Source organism: Phoxinus phoxinus (assembly GCF_949152265.1).
Source record: "Phoxinus phoxinus genome assembly, chromosome: 9".
NCBI classification, from domain to species: Eukaryota; Metazoa; Chordata; class Actinopteri; order Cypriniformes; family Leuciscidae; genus Phoxinus; species Phoxinus phoxinus.
In genome coordinates, this window is record NC_136884.1 from 25977400 (window position 1) to 25997851 (window position 20452).

Genomic DNA, 20452 nt, shown 5'->3' on the forward strand with positions numbered 1-20452 from the left:
TCTATAGTGGTTTCGCGGACGCCGCTTCGGAAGGGCCGATCGACTAGGGGCCGCCGTTATCCTTCTCGGCACGGCCCCCTGGTTCGGCCCTGAAAGTTTGGGGCCCCTGGGACCTCGTTCAGGGGTCGAAAGGTCGAAAAAGGGTGAAAAACATGTGCAAGGGGTCAAAAAGGTCAAACCAACGAAACGCGCGTCCGTACGGAGACGGAAGGTCGTAGGAGCCCGAAACTCGGCGAGCACTGTCGTCTAGTGACCCCGAGTCGGACCCCCGAGTTTGAGGGCCCTAGCCGCTTCCTAAGCGTTTCCTGACCCCCAATTGTAAAATAACCCAGTGATTGTGAATGGTGACTGAAAATGTGGATGGTGACTGGAGACTATTTTATTTTTCATGATGACCCACTGGGTCCTATGGACACCTAACGTTTTATCGTCTTTAGAACGGGTCGAGACCTTTACTTTGAGACCACCCGCGGCCTCGTGGGCCCCTGGGGCCCCGAGATACAGATATAAACGAACAATTATCAAGGCCAAAACTCGACGGATCCGGCGGGCCCCGGGCTCTACGGAACCGTCTGGTCGAGCAGAAAAGAATGGTAAAAATTTCATGAATTTCGGTGGTGTTTTGGCCGAGATATTAGTCGAAAACCACGGCGCGCCAGTCAAAATGGCGTCCGAAAGCTGACCTCTCGACCTCTGGGACAAAACGGCTCGTATCTTGGCAGCGCAAAGACGCAGAGAGCTCAAACTCGGGTGAAGGTGTCCCGAGGGGACCCTCTCCTGAACGGGAGAGTCACGGGCCCCGGGGCCCCCCCAAAAAAAAATCATTTTACAAAAGTATTGGGTTATTGGACAAATAGTGGGTTATTGGACAAATAGTGGGTTATTGGACGTTTGCGCCAAATAGTGGGTTATTGGACAAATAGTGGGTTATTGGACAAATATAGTGGGTTATTGGACAAATAGTGGGTTATTGGACGTTTGCGCCAAATAGTGGGTTATTGGACAAATAGTGGGTTATTGGACAAAAATAGTGGGTTATTGGACAAATAGTGGCTTCGTGGGATGATCCCACGTAGCATTTATCCCATTGTAAAAATAGTGGGTTCGTGGACAGTGGAATTATGGGATGGGACTTGGTGCTATGGACTCAGGGGAGGCCCCTGAGTACAGTAAAGTAGTTTTCATCAAGACAGGAACTTTAATTAAAATGTCTATCAAAGGAACTGACTGAATCCCCATTCAACCGATGGCACGTGGGATTGTGTCCAATTGCAGCATATTTTCATGGGTGGCGGGAAAATCATTTTCCAAAAATAGTGGGTTATTGGACAAATAGTGGCTTCGTGGGATGATCCCACGTAGCATTTATTCAATAGTACAAAATAGTGGGTTCGTGGACAGTGGAATTATGGGATGGGACTTGGTGCTATGGACTCAGGGGAGGCCCCTGAGTGCAGTAAAATAGTTTTTATCAAGACAGGACCTCTTAAAAAAAAACTATGTCCAATATTGACTCGTCGGGAAATCATGATTCAAAAATAGTGGGTTATTGGACAAAAAGTGGCTTCGTGGACACGTGGTTTATGAGCCCATCTTTAATATTTTTTTGATAAAAACTATTTTACAGCACTCAGGGGCCTCCCCTGAGTCCATAGACCCAAGTCCCATCCCATAATTCCACCGTCCAGGAACCCACTATTTTTTTCCATTGAATAAATGCTATGTGGGATCTCCATATCTCAGCTCTAGAATGATCTAGAACCTCCATTTTTGCATTCCTCTCTAGGCCTCAACACCCTCTAACAGAATCCAGAGTTTCAAGAAGATCAGAGAAACTTTTTTTTCGGACCCAAAAAAACCGACAGGCATACCCCCTTACGCTTTTTTTGGGTCTGGAAAAAAAGTTTCTCTGATCTTCTTGAAACTCTGGATTCTGTTAGAGGGTGTCTAGGCCTAGAGAGGAATGGCAAAATGGAGGTTCTAGACCCTTCCAGAGCTGAGATATGGAGATCCCACGTAGCATTTATTCAATGGAAAAAAATAGTGGGTTCCTGGACGGTGGAATTTTGAGATGGGACTTGGTCCCACAGACTCAGGGGGGGCCCCTGAGTGCTGTAAAATAGTTTTTATTAAAAAAAAGTGAAAGCTGAGCTTAAAAACCTCGTGTCCACGAAGCCACTATTTGTCCAATAACCCACTCTTTTTGCATCATGATTTCCCACAAAGTCAATATTGGACATAGTTTTTTTTCCAAAGGTCCTATCTTGATGAAAACTACTTTACTGCACTCAGGGGCCTCCCCTGAGTCCATAGGACCAAGTCCCATCCCATAATTCCACTGTCCACGAACCCACTATTTTTACCATTGGATAAATGCTACGTGGGATCTCCATATCTCAGCTCTGGATGGCTCTAGAGCCTCCATTCTTGCACTCATGTCTAAGTCTCATCACCCTCTACCAGAATCCCGAGTTTCAACTGGATTGGAACGGGTGAGTTCTCGGGAGGATCCGGGTGATTTCTCGGAAGGATGAAAGTCCCATTTTTGACCGGGCATAACTCAGGAACCAAGCCGACTTTGGGCTCCATACTCTGGGGTCATGGGGTGCCCATGGGTGCCTCTCCACACCAGGAGTTTGGAGCTCCAACTCGGCTTGGTTCCCGAGATATACCCGGTCAAACCTGGACAGGAAGTGGCCGTATCTCGGAAACGGAAGGTCCCAGGAGCTGGGGACGGTGGGGTCTGAAGGGGTCCCATGGGCCCTCCTCATGCCCGGAGTTTGGAGCCCCAACTCGGTTGGGTCCCCGAGATACACCCGGTTATACACAAGGGACTTTTGGACAAAACGGTCGATATCTCGGAAAGGAAGAGTCCCAACGGGTCATCCTTCGGGGTGGTGAGGGTCCCCTAGGGGCCCTCTCAGACCCCAGAGTCCCGAGCCTCTGGGACCCTTCCTTATGAAATGCACCCTTTCCTGTTGGGCCCCGTATCTCGGACCGTGGGGCCCCTAGAAGCACGGGCTAGGGCGCGTTGGAGAGGGCCCCTGGGGACCCTACTTTGACCCGAGTTTGGTGCCTCTAGGTGGCTTGGTCGCTGAGTTATAGCCGTTCAAAGTTCGGGGCCTATGGATCCCACATAGCATTTATTCCATTGTAAAAATAGTAGGTTCGTGGGACGGGGGGTGGGGGTGGGTGGTGTTGGGGGGGGCAACGGGACGTTTGCGCCAAATAGTGGGTTATTGGACAAATAGTGGGTTATTGGACAAATATAGTGGGTTATTGGACAAATAGTGGGTTATTGGACGTTTGCGCCAAATAGTGGGTTATTGGACAAATAGTGGGTTATTGGACAAATATAGTGGGTTATTGGACAAATAGTGGGTTATTGGACGTTTGCGCCAAATAGTGGGTTATTGGACAAATAGTGGGTTATTGGACAAATTGTGGGTTATTGGACAAATAGTGGGTTATTGGACAAATTGTGGGTTATTGGACAAATAGTGGGTTATTGGACAAATTGTGGGTTATTGGACGTTTGCGCCAAATAGTGGGTTATTGGACAAATAGTGGGTTATTGGACGTTTGCGCCAAATAGTGGGTTATTGGACAAATAGTGGGTTATTGGACACATATAGTGGGTTATTGGACAAATAGTGGGTTATTGGACAAATAGTGGGTTATTGGACAAATAGTGGGTTATTGGACGTTTGCGCAAATAGTGGGTTATTGGACAAATAGTGGGTTATTGGACGTTTGCGCCAAATAGTGGGTTATTGGACAAATAGTGGGTTATTGGACACATATAGTGGGTTATTGGACAAATAGTGGGTTATTGGACAAATAGTGGGTTATTGGACAAATAGTGGGTTATTGGACGTTTGCGCCAAATAGTGGGTTATTGGACAAATAGTGGGTTATTGGACGTTTGCGCCAAATAGTGGGTTATTGGACAAATAGTGGGTTATTGGACAAATATAGTGGGTTATTGGACAAATAGTGGCTTCGTGGGATGATCCCACGTAGCATTTATCCCATTGTACAAAATAGTGGGTTCGTGGACAGTGGAATTATGGGATGGGACTTGGTCCCACAGACTCAGGGGAGGCCCCTGAGTGCAGTAAAATAGTTTTCATCAAGATAGGGACTTTAATTAAAATGTCTATCAAATGAACTGTCTGAATCCCCATTCAACCGATGGCACGTGGGATTGTGTCCATTTGCAGCATATTTTCATGTATGCGGGAAAATCATTTTCCAAAAATAGTGGGTTATTGGACAAATAGTGGCTTCGTGGGATGATCCCACGTAGCATTTATCCAATGGAAAAAAATAGTGGGTTCGTGGACAGTGGAATTATGGGATGGGACTTGGTCCCACAGACTCAGGGGAGGCCCCTGAGTGCAGTAAAGTAGTTTTTATCAAGACAGAATCTTTAAAAAAAAATGTTATGTCCAATATAGACTTATTGGAAAATCATGATACAAAAATAGTGGGTTATTGGACAAATAGTGGCTTCGTGGACACGTGGTTTATGAGCCCATCTTTAATATTTTTTTGATAAAAACTATTTTACAGCACTCAGGGGCCTCCCCTGAGTCCATAGAACCAAGTCCCATCCCATAATTCCACCGTCCAGGAACCCACTATTTTTTTCCATTGAATAAATGCTACGTGGGATCTCCATATCTCAGCTCTAGAATGATCTAGAACCTCCATTTTTGGATTCCTCTCTAGGCCTCAACACCCTCTAACAGAATCCAGAGTTTCAAGAAGATCAGAGAAACTTTTTTTTCGGACCCAAAAAAACCGACAGGCATACCCCTTACGCTTTTTTTGGGTCTGGAAAAAAAGTTTCTCTGATCTTCTTGAAACTCTGGATTCTGTTAGAGGGTGTTGGGACTAAGAGAGGAATGGCAAAATGGAGGTTCTAGACCTTTCCAGAGCTGAGATATGGAGATCCCACGTAGCATTTATTCAATGGAAAAAAATAGTGGGTTCCTGGACGGTGGAATTTTGGGATGGGACTTGGTCCCACAGACTCAGGGGGGGCCCCTGAGTGCTGTAAAATAGTTTTTATCAAAAAAAATATTAAAGATGGGCTTAAAAAACACGTGTCCACGAAGCCACTATTTGTCCAATAACCCACTATTTTTGTATCATGATTTCCCACCAAGTCAATATTGGACATAACATTTTTTTTAAAGGTCCTTTCTTGATGAAAACTATTTTACTGCACTCAGGGGCCTCCCCTGAGTCCACAGCACCAAGTCCCATCCCATAATTCAACTGTCCACGAACCCACTAATTTTTTCCATTGAATAAATGCTACGTGGGATCATCCCACGAAGCCACTATTTGTCCAATAACCCACTATACGGGGAAATCATTTTTCAAAAATAGTGGGTTATTGGACAAATAGTGGCTTCGTGGGATGATCCCACGTAGCATTTATCCCATTGTAAAAATAGTGGGTTCGTGGACAGTGGAATTATGGGATGGGACTTGGTGCTATGGACTCAGGGGAGGCCCCTGAGTACAGTAAAGTAGTTTTCATCAAGACAGGACCTTTAGAAAAAATGTCTATCAAAGGAACTGTCTGAATCCCCATTCAACCGATGGCACGTGGGATTGTGTCCGATTTCAGCATATTTTCATGTACGGCGGGAAAATCATTTTGCAAAAATAGTGGGTTATTGGACAAATAGTGGGTTCGTGGGATGATCCCACGTAGCATTTATCCCATGGTAAAAATAGTGGGTTAGTGGGACGTCTTCCCGAAACAGTGGGTTATTGGACAAATAGTGGGTTCGTGGGACGGGGGGGTGGGGTGGGGGGGTGTTGGGGGGGGCAACGGGACGTTTTCCCAAAATAGTGGGTTATTGGACAAATAGTGGGTTCGTGGGATGGGGGGGGGGCGGGGGGGTCAACGGGGGGGTCAACGGGACTTTTTCCCAAAATAGTGGGTTATTGGACAAATAGTGGTTCCGTGGGACGGGGGGGGGGTGGGGGGGTGTCGGGGTGGGGTGGGGGGGCATTTGCCCCAAATAGTGGGTTATTGGACAAATAGTGGGTTCGTGGGACGGGGGGGGGGGGTGTGGGGGTGTCGGGGGGGGGGCAACGGGACGTTTCCGCCAAATAGTGGGTTATTGGACAAATAGTGGTTTCGTGGGACGGGGGGGGGGGCCCACTAAACCAGTGGTCAAACGGACAAATAGTGGGTTAGTGGGACGGGTCACGCGTGGCGCCACACCAAGGACGAAGGCGGAACTGCTCAAAGGGGTCTCCCACTACGGGGGCCTCCCGTCGGGCCCCCGAGGGCGTGGGGGCCCCTCGCGCCTGCCCGCGTGTGTCGGGCGCCCGTCCTGGGTCGGGTGGCGGCGTCGGCCGGCCCCCCAAAAATTTCGGGGGGCCGGCGCGCTCGTCCGCGGACCAGCGTCCGCGAACCCGCTCTCCAATGACGAAAAGGACACTTTTTTTTTTTATGGACTAGCTAGAGGTATTAAATTTTGTTCAAGCTTTGTCCAAAGAGTTTGACTCCAAAAAGTATGCATGAATTTATTTATTTTCCTCCCCATTACTAATAAAAAACAACGGCGTAGTCGGTCAGTGAGATCAGCTCGGGGCACACGCGCCGCATACAGGTGACGTCACTTATTTTGCGAAACGCGCGGTTAGGTGATGTGTCGTCGTCTTCTACATGGCGCGAAACTGACTGTAAACTGGGAACCTCAGAGTTATCGGAATGAAAGAAATAGCGGGTGAAGATATCCGAAAAGAAGTCATCTCGTTGTTAGCCGAAATTGCTCCACACCTGCAGCACAAACTTGAAGACAACATATATGTCAGGATGCTTTTTGTTGACTTTAGTTCAGCTTTTAACACCATCAACTCCAGCAAGCTAGTCAACAAACTGCTGTTTCTTGGCCTGGACTCTCACCTCTGTAAGTGGATTAAGAACTTTCTCACTGACAGACCCCAGCATGTCAGACTTAGAAATATTACCTCCTCCACCACCATCCTCAACGCTGGCACTCCCCAGGGTTGTGTTCTTAGTCCGCTCCTTTACTCGCTATTCACCTATGACTGTTTTCCCATTCATGACTCAAACTTCATTTTCAAATTTGCAGATGACACAGCTGTGGTGGGGCTGGTAACCAACAATGAGGAGATCGCTTACAGGGAGGAGGTCCAATCACTGGAACTGATGAAATAATTTAATCCTCAACACAAACAAAACAAAAGAAATCATAATTGATTTTAGGAAGTTTAAAAACAACAGACATGATTATCTTGAGATACATGGAGAGGAGGTGGAACAGGTCCAAAGTTTCAGATATTTAGGGCTGCATCTGGCGGAGGATCTGACGTGGGGAGTGAACACCAAAGAGCTAGGGATAAAAAAGCTCAGCAGAGACTCTTCTTCCTGCGAACCTTAAGACGTACTGGGCTTCCGTAGACACTCCTCATAAACGTTTACAGGTGCACAATAGAGAGTGTGTTGGCATACAGTTGCACAGTGTGGTTTTCTAGCTGCACTACTGGGGGAAAAAAAAGACCTGCAACTGCCCTGGCTATACCCTGTTTGATACCCTACCCTCAGGCCGGCTCAGGGTCATGAGGGCGCGGACAAACCGCATGAGAAACCGTTTTTTTCCAAGGGCCATAAATGAGCTGCTGAAAGGCTGAAAGGTTGGAAGACTAATTAAATCTGGACTTGAATCATACATGTGTGTTTTTAAATGTATTGTTTTAAATATTTTTATTCTTTTATTATATATTTATCTATTAACTATTGTTGACAGTGTCACTTTTTATCTCTTAGGCTGCTAACTAAATGATTGATGTCATCTTAATTTCGTTGTGTAGAGATATGCAAGGACAATAAAACTATCAAATCAAATCAAACTATCTTCAATTAGCATATTCTGTCATGGTAATCTATAAATCGCTCGTATAGGAACTGTTGTGAGATGCACACAGAGTGACTTTCTATTGCGTGTGAAAAGATGGATGCTAAAGTTTGAGCTGACTCAGAAATGTACTCTTATACAACAATTTTTCCTCTTCTCAACATGGACTGCGTTCCCGGGGGCGGGGCTTATGTACATTTTAGGGTTACTGGTGTCACTAACCCAGGAGGAATGTTGTGTAGTCCCTACCAGCCGTTTGTTGTAGTCCTTTTCTTTAAAAGCATATATCTTCCATTGCTTTGAACTTTGAGTGTTGTAACTTTGCAGATGTTGTTTATGCTCAAACAGCAACATTACACACTAACTAAAGTTAGAAAAGTGAAATCACACTTTACCACCCCTTTAAGCTCATCCTGGCCCAGTTGATGAGCTTCTCTAGTCCTTGGAGAATCCACTTGCTACCCGGGAGTCGGGACGGATGTGGTGGTCACCATCAGGTCATCCATGAAAGCTCTTATTGGGGGCTGTCGCACTCCAGGGGTCTCATTTATAAAACTGTGCGTAGGATCCTTACTAAAAGTGTACGTGCGCCCAAAAGTAAAAAATGGCGTATGCAAAAAAATATTCAGTCTTATAAAACCGTGCGTACGCCAGAACCTGCGCAGGATTCACTTTATAAATCCCAGTCAGTGGAAGATTGTGCGCACATGCGTCTCCTCCCCGAAATAACCATATATGGAGCTTACAACGCCTAGTTTTACTATGCATATCCTCATCTGCATATGATTATTCATCCACGTGATAACATGTTTAACGGTACAAGACATTAGGAAAATATGAAATACGGATGTGCCGTCACATTACATGAATACAAATAATTTAGTAGCCTATCCTTGCCTTGTTTTTTAATAAATAAATCAAATAGTGTAAAATACAATTGATTTATATTTATAATGGAAACAGATAGACCTTCCCAGCTGACACAGTTACGTTGTGACGACGTAACCGGACCAGACCATATTCGTCGTAGCGACATACTACATAACGTTCCAGCAACGTAACTTTGTGATTCCCATAATCGTCGTGGCGACGTTATAGTGGTACGTCTCAAGAACGTGATGAGGAGGTCTCAGTGACCAAACTGGTATGTTGTGAGGACTGCATACATTTAATCAGCATTTATTCAGTGTGTTACCTGTACTATTGTGTGTATGCACCGCATGCATCACTGTGTCACACACATGTGTGCCTCAAGAATCAATCAACTAGAAAACATTTATATAATTTATTAATCAGCAGTTAGTTAATGACATTTTCCACAGTAAGATAATAAATAATTAACATATAATTTTTTTTACATATATTATAAGTTAACAATAAAGTTATTGAGAAGTGAAAATTTGGCATACATTAATTTTAATTAATTTGATCTTACTTTAAGGAAAAAAATGAAAACCAATGAAAATTTCTAATGAATCAAAAAGTCTTATTCGTCTTCAAAAAGTAGGAGTGTTTCATCATCGTCATCATGCTGCTGCACAACTTTTCTCTGGTCCTGCTGCTGCAAAATGAAAAGTATATTTCAGTTTTATACAATTAATTGCGCACATTTTTTTCCATTTGACTTTTTCCATTTGTTGAAATTAAATGTTAGATTCACCTGGTCAATATCATGTATTTAAAATATGATGGTTTCATTGTAGGCCCATTAATCATGTAAGATAACTATAAATATACTATAAATCCAGTAATTGTATTTGCTAAATGGCTCAAATGCAGGAAACAAATAAATGCAATAGTGAGTTTATTAGGATTAATGGATTAAAAAATAGGATATAGCGATTACGTGAGAAAACCAGTTCTCTTCACACCTCATCACAGTAGGTGGCGGCATGCACCTATTGATGTTGGTTCGCAACCCGCCATTAAACCAAATGAAGAAGAGCTGACGGTTGTTCGGCAGCTGTTGAACGATAAGAAAAAAACTCCAGCTGCTATGTACTCTATGTGAGTACCCATGAATCATATCTTTCATTTTCATTTGTCAGATGTCAACTATATGTAATGACTAGGTGAGATGCGCTAATCATGTTAGCTTATAGCACGAGATCCATGTTTGGCTTTATTAGACTTCATCACTGGTAAGCGTTGATCACTATGTTGAACAGGAGGTTAACGTTAACGTTACATTTGTTCAGTTCACGTATCGTGGGCACTACATATTAATTCGTGGGAACGTGATATGTTGTGGCCAAGATATGATTGATGTAATGACATCCTTTTGCCATGTGAGGTTGTGGCCTCGAGATCCCATGTTGAGGGAACGAGATATTTTCTTCATGGCCACAGGTTTAGGCCCCGTTTACACGTACATGGTTATTTTGAAAAACGGAGACATTTCCCTTTGGTTGTGCCCCTCATTTACACGCAAACGGAGAATTCTCCTCTGAAAACAATTCTTTCTAAAAACTCCGGCCAGAGTGGAGATTTTGGAAAACTCCGTTTTCACGTTTGCATGTGTAAGGACCACCCATTGGCCCAACGACGGAATCCAACGGGGTGGGCGAAGGGATAATGCGTGTATATCTTTCCAGCGCTCCAGTGAGGTTCACTTAATTTATTAGAATTTAGTTTGAATATTACTTTAGCTCTACGCTTAATCTGACTCCAGTTTCAAGTGATAATCAAATTTAGATTGTGTTTCTTATTAGAAAATAGTCATAAATATTGATTATGAATTAATTTAGATCTTTGGTTATTCAGAGTTTCTTATCTTTCATTTATTTATTCATTATGGACCCAATGCCGCACAGAGATCACGTCGGCCACGTTGTGCTTCTCACGGACACAAAACTTGTCAGTTCTGAAGTTAGTCAGAGGATGTAGGGTTAGCTAATACCTCTTAAGTCGGTTGCCTACTGCTCACTCATACAAAAGAGTGTAGTTGATTTTAGCCATTTCCATACAACTTGCTAAATCAGTAATAGACAGAAATCAAAAGGTCTTCAAGATGACGTGCCTACTGCTCCATTCATACATGCGCCTTTAGTTTGACCTATCCTGCAAGATTTGCGGTAGCACCAGCCTCCTATAATCTACTAAAATAATGATTTCAGAAAACTTCAGAATAAATCAAGATGTAACATTTATTTGTCAGGTATAAATGTATCATGCCAATTACACAAGTAATTAAAAGCCAATTCAGAAATAATAGATGCATGACATAAATTTCTCAAAGATGACTCTAAAAGTAAGCAATGCATTCCTGACAGAGACACACAGCGGTGTGTGAGTGTTTTCCAACGGGAGAACACTGACACAGCACTGTATGGGGGTTTTCCTGGTTACAGGATCCCAAAGACAGCTCTGTTACCTAGCCTTAAATACCCAGACCAGAACAAAAGGGTTGTGCCAATATTTTCAGAGTTTGTTTTGGGTCAGTTCCTGTACCCCAGGGGGTAGCACCTGGTCTCGGGGGAGTGGGGAGATATCTTGAAGAGACATCACCCAAAGAGGAACGCAGGATTCTCCTAAGTTCTTAATCTTTCTAATATTACCAATGACTGCAATGAAATTAAGACCATTTTACCAATCGCACTGAGACATCTAAAATGATACCAAACATGAAAAGGCAAAAACAATAGATTTACAAGATACATCATATGTGATATATAGGCATTCTTAGTGAACTTTTGGTGACTTGACTCAGGGGGAGAGGGGGATGCAGAGATAAGGGAAAAGTGTTTGGACAGGACAATGTCCTATGCTCTGTCTTTGCGATCTTCTGTCCAGGGTGCGTTTTATGACTATATTGCAGGGTGAGTTTTATTTTAACAGGAAAATCAGTTCTTACACATGTAAACAGAGAAAAACTAAGTTTTAGGCAGTCGACGTCACATTATGCGACAGAACTTACACTGCATCAAAAGTGCGACCTATATTTTCGGGATTCTGATTGGCTAACGTGGGCTTGAGCTTCTCGTTACACTGCCACCTATAGGTTTGGCATGCTCTTGACGGCATACGGCTTTGTGTAAACGAAGACTTTTCTGAAAACGGAGAGGGGTGAAATGTCCGTTTATGAAAATAACCGGCCACGTGTAAACGTAGCCTTAATGCGCAAACTAATGTGCTGCGTGACCATACTGCAACCTGGAATTACCAGAAATGTATATTATTAATAATATAATTTAATTTAAATAAAGAAATTATATTAACTAGGGTTGGGAATCGAATACTTGGATATCGGATAATTGTCATAAAATAAAAATTTTGAATCCTTTGTGAGCAACTTTTGGTTTACCTAACGTTAATTACATTCGAATGAGCGGAATTTGAATAGTTACAATTCAAACCTACCCCAAGCCTAATTGACCTAAACGACAGACTGTGAAATGTTCCACACACATGTACAGTCAGATGTTCTTTGTTTGCGTGAGTAAATCACTAAACGGTCAACTTCACATTGTTTCTACTTTTACTAAGTGAACTGAACATGTCATCTCCCTTTTTTAAATGATGTAATTAGAATATAATGATAATAACTATTTTACAGAAAACTACACCAAAGGAGCTTACATTCTGACACCTTGCTGGAGCGTGCTTTAGTGTGTCTGCCACAATGTCCTCCACTGTTGCTTGCTGGATTCTAGGATTGGACATCATCACTGCCTCTGTAATATTAAATTCCATAATTATGCAGCAATGGTTTAAAAAGTACTGGTAATACAGTTTTTTTTAGTCACTAACATATTTGACTTACTTTTTATGACCTTCATATTGTTCAAGTTTTCCAGTGGTCTCTTCCCTTTCTTCCCCTTCAGACTAAACTCCTTCCAAACACTGTAGGAGGCCAGTGCACGCATCACCCGCCGTGTGTTTTCCCCAGGGTTTGGACCTCCAACAAGACTTAAATGGTGTGTCTACAAGATGGAATACATTTTCAAAATGGTAATAACTTTTGCTATTTACCTTAATTCTAACACTTTTTTGGCATTTTAAGGATAGTTCACTATTAACATACCACTCTATTCCGAAATGTCTCCTCTTTAATTTTTTCTTCGAGAGAGAGGAGTTCCTCCATAGTGCCACACACATCAAGGTTAATCTCCTCCGCTCGCTGACTAGTCTCATCACCCAGGGCACGAGCATAGAGTTCATACAGGGCTGCTGTTGAGCTCCTCATCGCCTTCATCTCACTCTCTATGCTGATGCTTCTCTGAGTGAGTAGGCTCAGGAGGTGATCTGGGAGAATCAATATTGATTCATTCAAATTTCAAATTATGTTTTGCATTTACCATTCTTCTCGATGTCTCTAGGAGGCGCTGGTCTTAATGATGCATCAAGAATGGTATAATCTTCTTCAGGTCTTGATGGCGTTAGTGTGGTTTGTTTTGGGGGTTTAAATGCTGGGGGAAATGGCAGCTGAGGTTCCACTGTAAATTAAAAGTTAATTAAAATAGGAACAAACGAAAAACTATAAAATGTACTGGTATTGGTATCAATCAACTAATGAAATGTTGGTATTCTGAAAACCCCCAAACACTTTTTTAATATGAAAAAAAAGTGGTAAATTAAAATAATTAAAACTAAGAAAGGCCTACCAGTTGTTGTACAGTTCGTCCGGCTCTTCTTTTTGGGGTGAGGTACCGAAGAAGTATCTTTAAAAAAAAATGAATACAAATTATTTTAGAATTACTTTAATTGTTTACTTTTTAAACTTATTTCACATGATCAGGTTCATACCTTCATCAGAGCTGCTGAGACACACTGGTCGTTTTTTTCTCTTGGGAACGTCATCAGAGCTCTCCACAGAAGACTGCACAGCTGCTCTTTTGGACCACTTTTTAGCAGTTTCATAGTCACCTGAAGTAAAAATACAGTGAGTATAATTTAGCATTCCTTAACAGTAGTTGCACTAACATTTTGTTTGAATGATCCTTTAAAGTAAAATTAAATACCTGTTTTTGCAAACACTCTGACCCTTTGCCTGGTCCAATTTTTTTTATCAGGCAGTTCAAGCCTTTTAATTTTTTTTGGTCACATTAATTGGTGGCCAGTGACAGTATTGTACCTGCATTAAAATAGTACAATTAAATTATGAAATAAATATTGTAGAAGTAGAAAATGAATTCAAACTGTAATATGAAAGCAAGAGTAACTGAAAATCTAACTCAAGTAAAAAGATTAAAAGGGCTTTACAAAAAAAGAGCATGAATCATTTAAAAAATGTACTGTTATGTTCCATAAAAGAAAGATTTGTCCATTTTGATTTTCATGGTGACTGTACAGATATTTGTTAATGTATGTTTGTAGATGTTTGTTAATGTATGTTGATACAAGTGAGATTTAATACCTCATCTTCTTCAAAAAGCCAGGTCTGTAGTACCAAATCACAAGTCCCCTCCTCCAAAAATTAAACTATTGCATACATTCTGCAAGAAAGCAAGAAAAATAATTATAAATGGAAAAGAAGCTGATTATATTTACCAATCGCCTCTGTCATGAAACTGCACATGGAACAGACAGTGGTGATCCAAACGCAGCCTTTATTATGAGGAGAATCCAGAGACAAGTACAAGGAAACCGGCAGGGGTCAAAACCAGGTAAGCAGTCCAAACAAACATCAAATCCATGCAGGAATAAGGCAAACGGGAAACCGGGAACAGGCAGATAAACAGGGAATCGAAACACTAGAATACTAGGAAACTGGAACAAGGCTAGGTAATGCAGTCAGACACATACAATACTGAGCACTGGTACAAAGGGCAACTCAGGCTTAAGACAGGTGCGCTAAACAAGATAATAAAACACAGGTGCATAAAATCAACCATAATCAGTCCAGGGTAAAACATAATAAAGAATGAAAAATAGAGAAGGAGTGCCCCCCAGTGGCTCACGCGGGCACTCCAGACGCTGATTGTCACATAACCCCCCCACTAAGGAGCGGCTTCCAGACGCTCCTAAGAGCTCCAGGGGGAGGTCAACGGGGGATGGGATGGAGGGCCAGACCCGTGCAGGGAAACGGGACCAGGACACAGGCGGGCCGTGGAGCGTGGGCGACCAGGGCGGAGCACACTCAGAAGGGAGCCAGGGTGGAGCACACTTGGCAGGGGACCAGTGCGGAGCACACTTAACACAGGACCAGGGCAGAGTACACTTAACAGGGGACCAAGACGTAGGGAGCACAGGGCTGGACAGGACCAGTGACATGGTAAGCTCAGGCGAAGGTGGTCGTGCAAAGGTCCATGTAGGACCTCCATGGCCCTCACAGGGTACCTACGCCCCCCCCCCCAAAAAAAATACTTGGGGAAATCTAAAGCTAAAGCCTCCGGGCTGGAAACCGCCACTGCAAAAGGCTCCCGAAGCTTGAGAGGCGCAGGTAAGGCGAGGCGCAGAGGCGGGGCCGGCAGGGCGAGGCGCAGAGGCGGGGCCGGCAGAGCGAGGAGTCTGGGAACGCCCTCAAAAATAGTTGCTGCTCAACTACATACTCATCTTTCTTACAATAATCTATATGAACAATTCCAGTCTGGTTTCCGTCCTTATCATAGCACGGAAACAGCATTACTTGAAATCACTAACAACCTTCTTCGGCTGACTCTGGCTTACTATCCATTCTTCTTCTGCTTGATTTGAGTGCGGCCTTATTGATACTATTTCACACACCATCCTTTTGGACAGACTCTCATTCTGTCCCTGTCATAACAGGTGTGCCCCAGGGCTCTGTTCTGGGGCCCTTACTGTTTATTATTTATCTTCTTCCCCTTGGTTACATCTTCCGTAAACATCAGATTAATTTCCATTGCTACGCAGATGACACCCAGCTTTATCTTTCAACTAAACCTAATTCCACACTTCCACCATCTTCCCTTATTAACTGCCTTCTTGACATAAAATCCTAGCCTGGGAAAACCCAGACCACTCTCAGTTGTAACTGAGTTAGGGTCTGGCAAAGCTCCACAGACAATTCATTTCCACAGGGGTGTCACCAACGGACGTCGGATAGATCTAAAACCAATCAGAGCGATGAATGTCATGACGTATGCAGAGCGATGGAGAAACATCTCGAGACTCTCAGCAATTCTCTGTTTGTGTTAACGAAAATGACAATTTTAAATCGCTTGAAACAGACGCTATAGCTGATTCGAACGAGTGATGTTGTGATGTTCCACGCATAGACAGTATATAAACGGTTCCAAGGCGGCATCCATCTTTGTAATGTACAAAATCTGCGTCACCGTCTCTGCTCTGTCGTCATCGTGTAAAGCACGCCCCAACGTTTCTGATTGGTGCCGCGATCTCGACGGATTGGAAATGGGTTTCAATGGGCTCTTTGCCAGACCCACTTGCAGAGCAAATCTAAATTTGCCGGAAGTGGTCTGGGTTTTCCCAGGCTAATAAAATCCTGGTTCACATCAAATTTCCTTAAATTAAATAGCAATAAAACAGAATTGCTTCTTATAGGTACAAAATCAACATTAAACAAACTCCATAATTTTTCTATTCTCATTGATAGCTCCTTCATTTCCCCCTCCCCTCAGGTTAAGAGTTTGGGTGTCATCTTTGATAGCACCCTGTCTTTTACATCTCATGTTAACAATGTTACCCGGTCTGCTTACTACCATCTTCGTAATATCAACCGTTTGCATCCTTACCTTACGCCTCACTCCACTGCCATTCTTGTTCACACCTTAGTCACCTCCCGTTTAGATTATTGTAACTCCCTTTTGTTTGGCCTCCCACATAAAACTCTTCATAAACTTCAACTGTTCCAAAACTCAGCTGCTCGTATCATTACTCTTACCCCTTCTATTCATCACATCACTCCTATCTTACAACAGCTGCATTGGCTCCCAATTATTTATCGTAACTACAAAATACTCATATATTTTTGATCTCCTCCATATACCCACACACACGCGTACTCTTAGATCCTCTTCTTTTATTCATTTATTTATTCATTCTTCTTTGATTCTCTCTCACTTTTCAAATCCAAAATCAAAACTCATCTGTTTAGAATAGCTAATTCCCTTTGACCACAACTGCACTATCTTTTAATTGTATTGTATCTCATTGTTTTTTAAATTTTGTTATTGTTGTTGATGATGATGTAAGGTGACCTTGAGTGTCAAGAAAGGTGCCTATAAATAAAATGTATAATAATAATAATAATAACCTTGCAAGGGTAGGGATGGACGAGGTGGGGCAACGTGGAAGGATAGATCTCTATGTGCTGCTGCTGGCTGTTGGTAGGCAATCGGGCTTCCGGCTTGCACCATCCCAAGGGCAGAGTTGACCAATGGAACCTCACAGCTGATGTTCATGCTACACACCATTGGTGACTCCGCTCTGGAGAAGTCGGCATACGTCTCAGTCACCTTGGGATGGAGTAGTGTATAGTTTAGCAATACAACTCAACATCAACTAAGCACAATATTAGTTCTATGCACACAGTATCTGGCACATTTTGTACATCTCCACACAACATTACAAATGGTAAGACTGGTTAAATAAGAGGGTAAACTCACCCGGAGGATGGAAAGATCAGGTAGATCCCCACTGAGGCCTTTGTAAAGCGTGCTCCTGCGAAGTTAAGTGTAAAACATGTATAAGTGGAAATGCTCATTGTATTGTTACAATATTGCTTTTAGGGCTGTCACTTTTGAGAAAAATCTAATTCGAACGGATATCAAATACCAAGCTATTTATTCGATCATCTACCCCTCCCCACGTTGGCTTGACGCTTGATGAATAGATCATCTGTGGTGATACGTGTTGCAGCGCGCCGTCATATCTGGCTATAACATACAGCCTGTAACACGCTTTCAAAATAACACGCTTTTTTGTAAATAAAAAACAAACGGTCTAATCATAGACTGTAAAAATGCGCTACACATGGCACTTTAAAAACCGGATAGTTTATTTGTAGTTCGATTACGGATATTTCAAATCATGTTCGAATGCATATTCGAATATCGAATAAAAAGTGACAGCCCTAATTGCTTTTACCTTATACCCTCTGTTGTTGCTTTAGGACGGCTCTTCGGTTTAGCAGACAGCACAGCCATTTTGTCCACTGGGCCTGGTTTTATACCCTGTAGTGTTTACAGGACATACTTTAAGCACATCTCCAGTAAAACAACATAACAACTACAAAACAGTAATTAGTTATGTTTTTGGTTGACTTACCAAAGTCCTAGGTTTGTGCCACTGCTGTTCTCCCTCAGTACAGCTTAGCACAGGGGGGACTACAGGCACCTGCAGCTGCGAGTAGTGGGCTGACTGGTACAAAAGAGCAACACAGTGGTTGCACAGCGCAGCTCCAGCAATGCAAGAACATTTATGGTGAATCAGCTGCACAGGCTTGCTGTCTTTAAGCACCACCTGCAATGTCAGAATGTCATAGTAAGTCACAATTTATCATAGCCTGGTCAGTCATTCTTTTAGTATACTCATTGCTTATAGATTCTTTTAAGATACAGTCTTGCATTGTGACTCATTTCTTTAGACCAGCAGACCACTCCTGATGTTGAATCCTCTGTCTAACATTTTGAAGTTAGGAGATAAGACAATATTCTAAGGCAAGCTATGTGTTGGATTAATGTGCTGAATATTATGCCATATAATTTTCCACTTGTATTTCAGTAGTAGTACCTTTCACTCCAGGCTGTAGCTTAATTGAAGGATCAAAACAATGAGCAAGAAAACCTTCACCCAGTGGGGACCAGCTAGGTAAACTTACCTTTTAACCTGCTTGCTCTTACATTAGTCACTATTTTCTAGTCACCATCGTCAATTCACTAAACTTTACTCTAGCTGATTCCCCACCTGCTAACATAATGCAAGCAAAAACCCAGTGGGGACAAGCAATGCACAGTAAACCTGTAGCAGCTAACTTAGCTGCTAAGGTACAGTAAACATGTAGCACTACAGTAAACATTGCTAATCCCCAGGAACATCAAAAACGCTGGGTTATTTGGCTGATAAGCAAACTCTTATCTTATCTGCTTACATTATCTTATCTTCTTACATTATCTTATCTTATCTTATTCATAACTAGCATCACCAAACACTCAAGCTGTGAGGTTTCTCTTTTTCGTCAGCGACCTGTAGCACATTGCCCTGACGACCACCTCTCCTGAATCCTGATTTTTTTTGGAAACTGACGGAAGGAGGAGTATATCATTTGTGTTGAATAACAACATTAGTATTTGATAACAAGCAAACATTTATATTCATTTATATTAAACATTTATACATTTATAGTCACAAACACTAGCTGGTACTTTTACTAGGTAGCGTTAGGCAAGTGCTAACGTTAGAAGTTATCAGACACTTAACCTCATAGTTGTGAATGTACGAAGAAATGTACATTTTAAATCCCTTGTCCCTCTTACTTGTTGGGGTGCGGGACAGGGCACTGACGATCCTCTGGATGTCGCTGACGCTCACTGCCGGTAATTCCGAAAGACACCGGGAAAAGGAAAAGGAAGAACTGCTAGCGGTGACTGCCATTTCTGTGGTAAAATTCTAGTAGTGAAATCGACAGGCTCATAACCGGAAATTGATATGCCAACTCTGAATGAAATCGAACGTTCGCTCCGCCCATTGTGCACAGAGGCTATAGAGTGTCCTACCTTTTTCCACAAAGAATTGCAGCAGTTCATTGACATATTTGGGATGTTCCTGCACAAGACTTGGACATACTAGGATTGCCATGGTCACACTGAAAGAAAGGAAGTGTAAGTACACGTCATCTGGCAGTATTTCCTTTAACACAATCTTCCCTGTGTATAAAAGGAACTGACGAAACTCGGTTGCTTTCCATCTGTCCAGCTCCTCAAGACCCCTAGGCTTTTGCACAAATGCAGATGGGATGCAGTTCCGAAGAGACAGCAGTCTTGCACTAATCTCTTTGGTTTGGCTGGCCGAAACACTCACAGCTCTGTCTCCTCTGGTCCAGATGAGAAGGAGCCTTTTCATTACACAGAGACAAGCCTGGTGCATGTAATCAATGGGAAAGCACCTCACCATGTCTTTGGGGAGGTGAGACACAGGTGTGTTCCCATGGTGATGCTGGAATTGTGTTTGCTTTCTGAATGCTTCATTTGTCCGGAGTATGAGGTCAGCAGTCTCTTGGTATGTGACTCAGTTTAACCACACACCTTTTTCCAGATGATTGCTGTGTGTCAAGTTGCCGGGGAGTGTGCAAAAGGGTCCGGGCAGTTGAGGGTAATTCACTGTGTCCATGCCTTTGTAACAATTTAAGAAGGTTGTCAAGTGCATTGTGTTTTATCTGGTATTCAATGGCCCAAGTAGACAGCTCTTCTGCCAGTGACATGTCCCTTACTGTCGTTGTCTTCAAGGTAAAAGGCCAAGGATTCATTCAAGCTGTTAATTACCTCCCATGTTGTTGCTATAGGCTGTTCTCTTGCATTTTCAGAGTGCAAATGATGTTCAGTGTCAGATGAATATTCCCCACAATTCTGCTCCATATCAACTGACATTACTACTCCGTCAGCACCTTCTGATTGTTCTTCAAG

At 42.9% G+C, this 20452-nt stretch overlaps 1 protein-coding gene across 4 annotated transcripts; it reads right to left on the reverse strand.

Moving 5' to 3' along the window:
- Nucleotides 1-9181: 9181 nt before the first annotated feature.
- Nucleotides 9182-20452, reverse strand: LOC307004456 (uncharacterized protein). 4 transcript variants are annotated; one of them, XM_079623755.1, is made up of 15 exons: nucleotides 19718-20452; nucleotides 19547-19635; nucleotides 17926-19426; nucleotides 17438-17492; nucleotides 17086-17287; nucleotides 14266-14344; nucleotides 13871-13983; nucleotides 13656-13775; nucleotides 13514-13570; nucleotides 13208-13345; nucleotides 12934-13117; nucleotides 12673-12832; nucleotides 12489-12583; nucleotides 9782-9873; nucleotides 9280-9471 (listed from the first exon to the last, which is right to left on the reverse strand). In XM_079623755.1, exons 11-15 carry the CDS (start codon nucleotides 13102-13104, stop codon nucleotides 9387-9389), a joined length of 603 nt encoding a protein of 200 aa, XP_079479881.1. In that variant the 5' UTR covers nucleotides 13105-13117; nucleotides 13208-13345; nucleotides 13514-13570; nucleotides 13656-13775; nucleotides 13871-13983; nucleotides 14266-14344; nucleotides 17086-17287; nucleotides 17438-17492; nucleotides 17926-19426; nucleotides 19547-19635; nucleotides 19718-20452; the 3' UTR covers nucleotides 9280-9386. The 4 variants fall into 4 exon arrangements, with proteins under 4 accessions (XP_079479882.1, XP_079479881.1, XP_079479880.1 ...); XM_079623754.1 differs by having other exon boundaries at nucleotides 12934-13128; XM_079623756.1 differs by lacking the exon at nucleotides 9782-9873 and having other exon boundaries at nucleotides 9182-9471; nucleotides 12934-13128.

Bases quoted from the DNA above. Each gene is read 5' to 3' on its own strand.
- LOC307004456 (XM_079623754.1), bottom strand. The intron at 9,874-12,488 runs GTAAGCTCCTTT...ATCGTTCAACAG, and splicing joins CTCCAGCAAGGTGTCAGAAT to CTGCCGAACAACCGTCAGCT. The intron at 9,472-9,781 runs GTGTGAAGAGAA...TTCATTTTGCAG, and splicing joins CCGCCACCTACTGTGATGAG to CAGCAGGACCAGAGAAAAGT.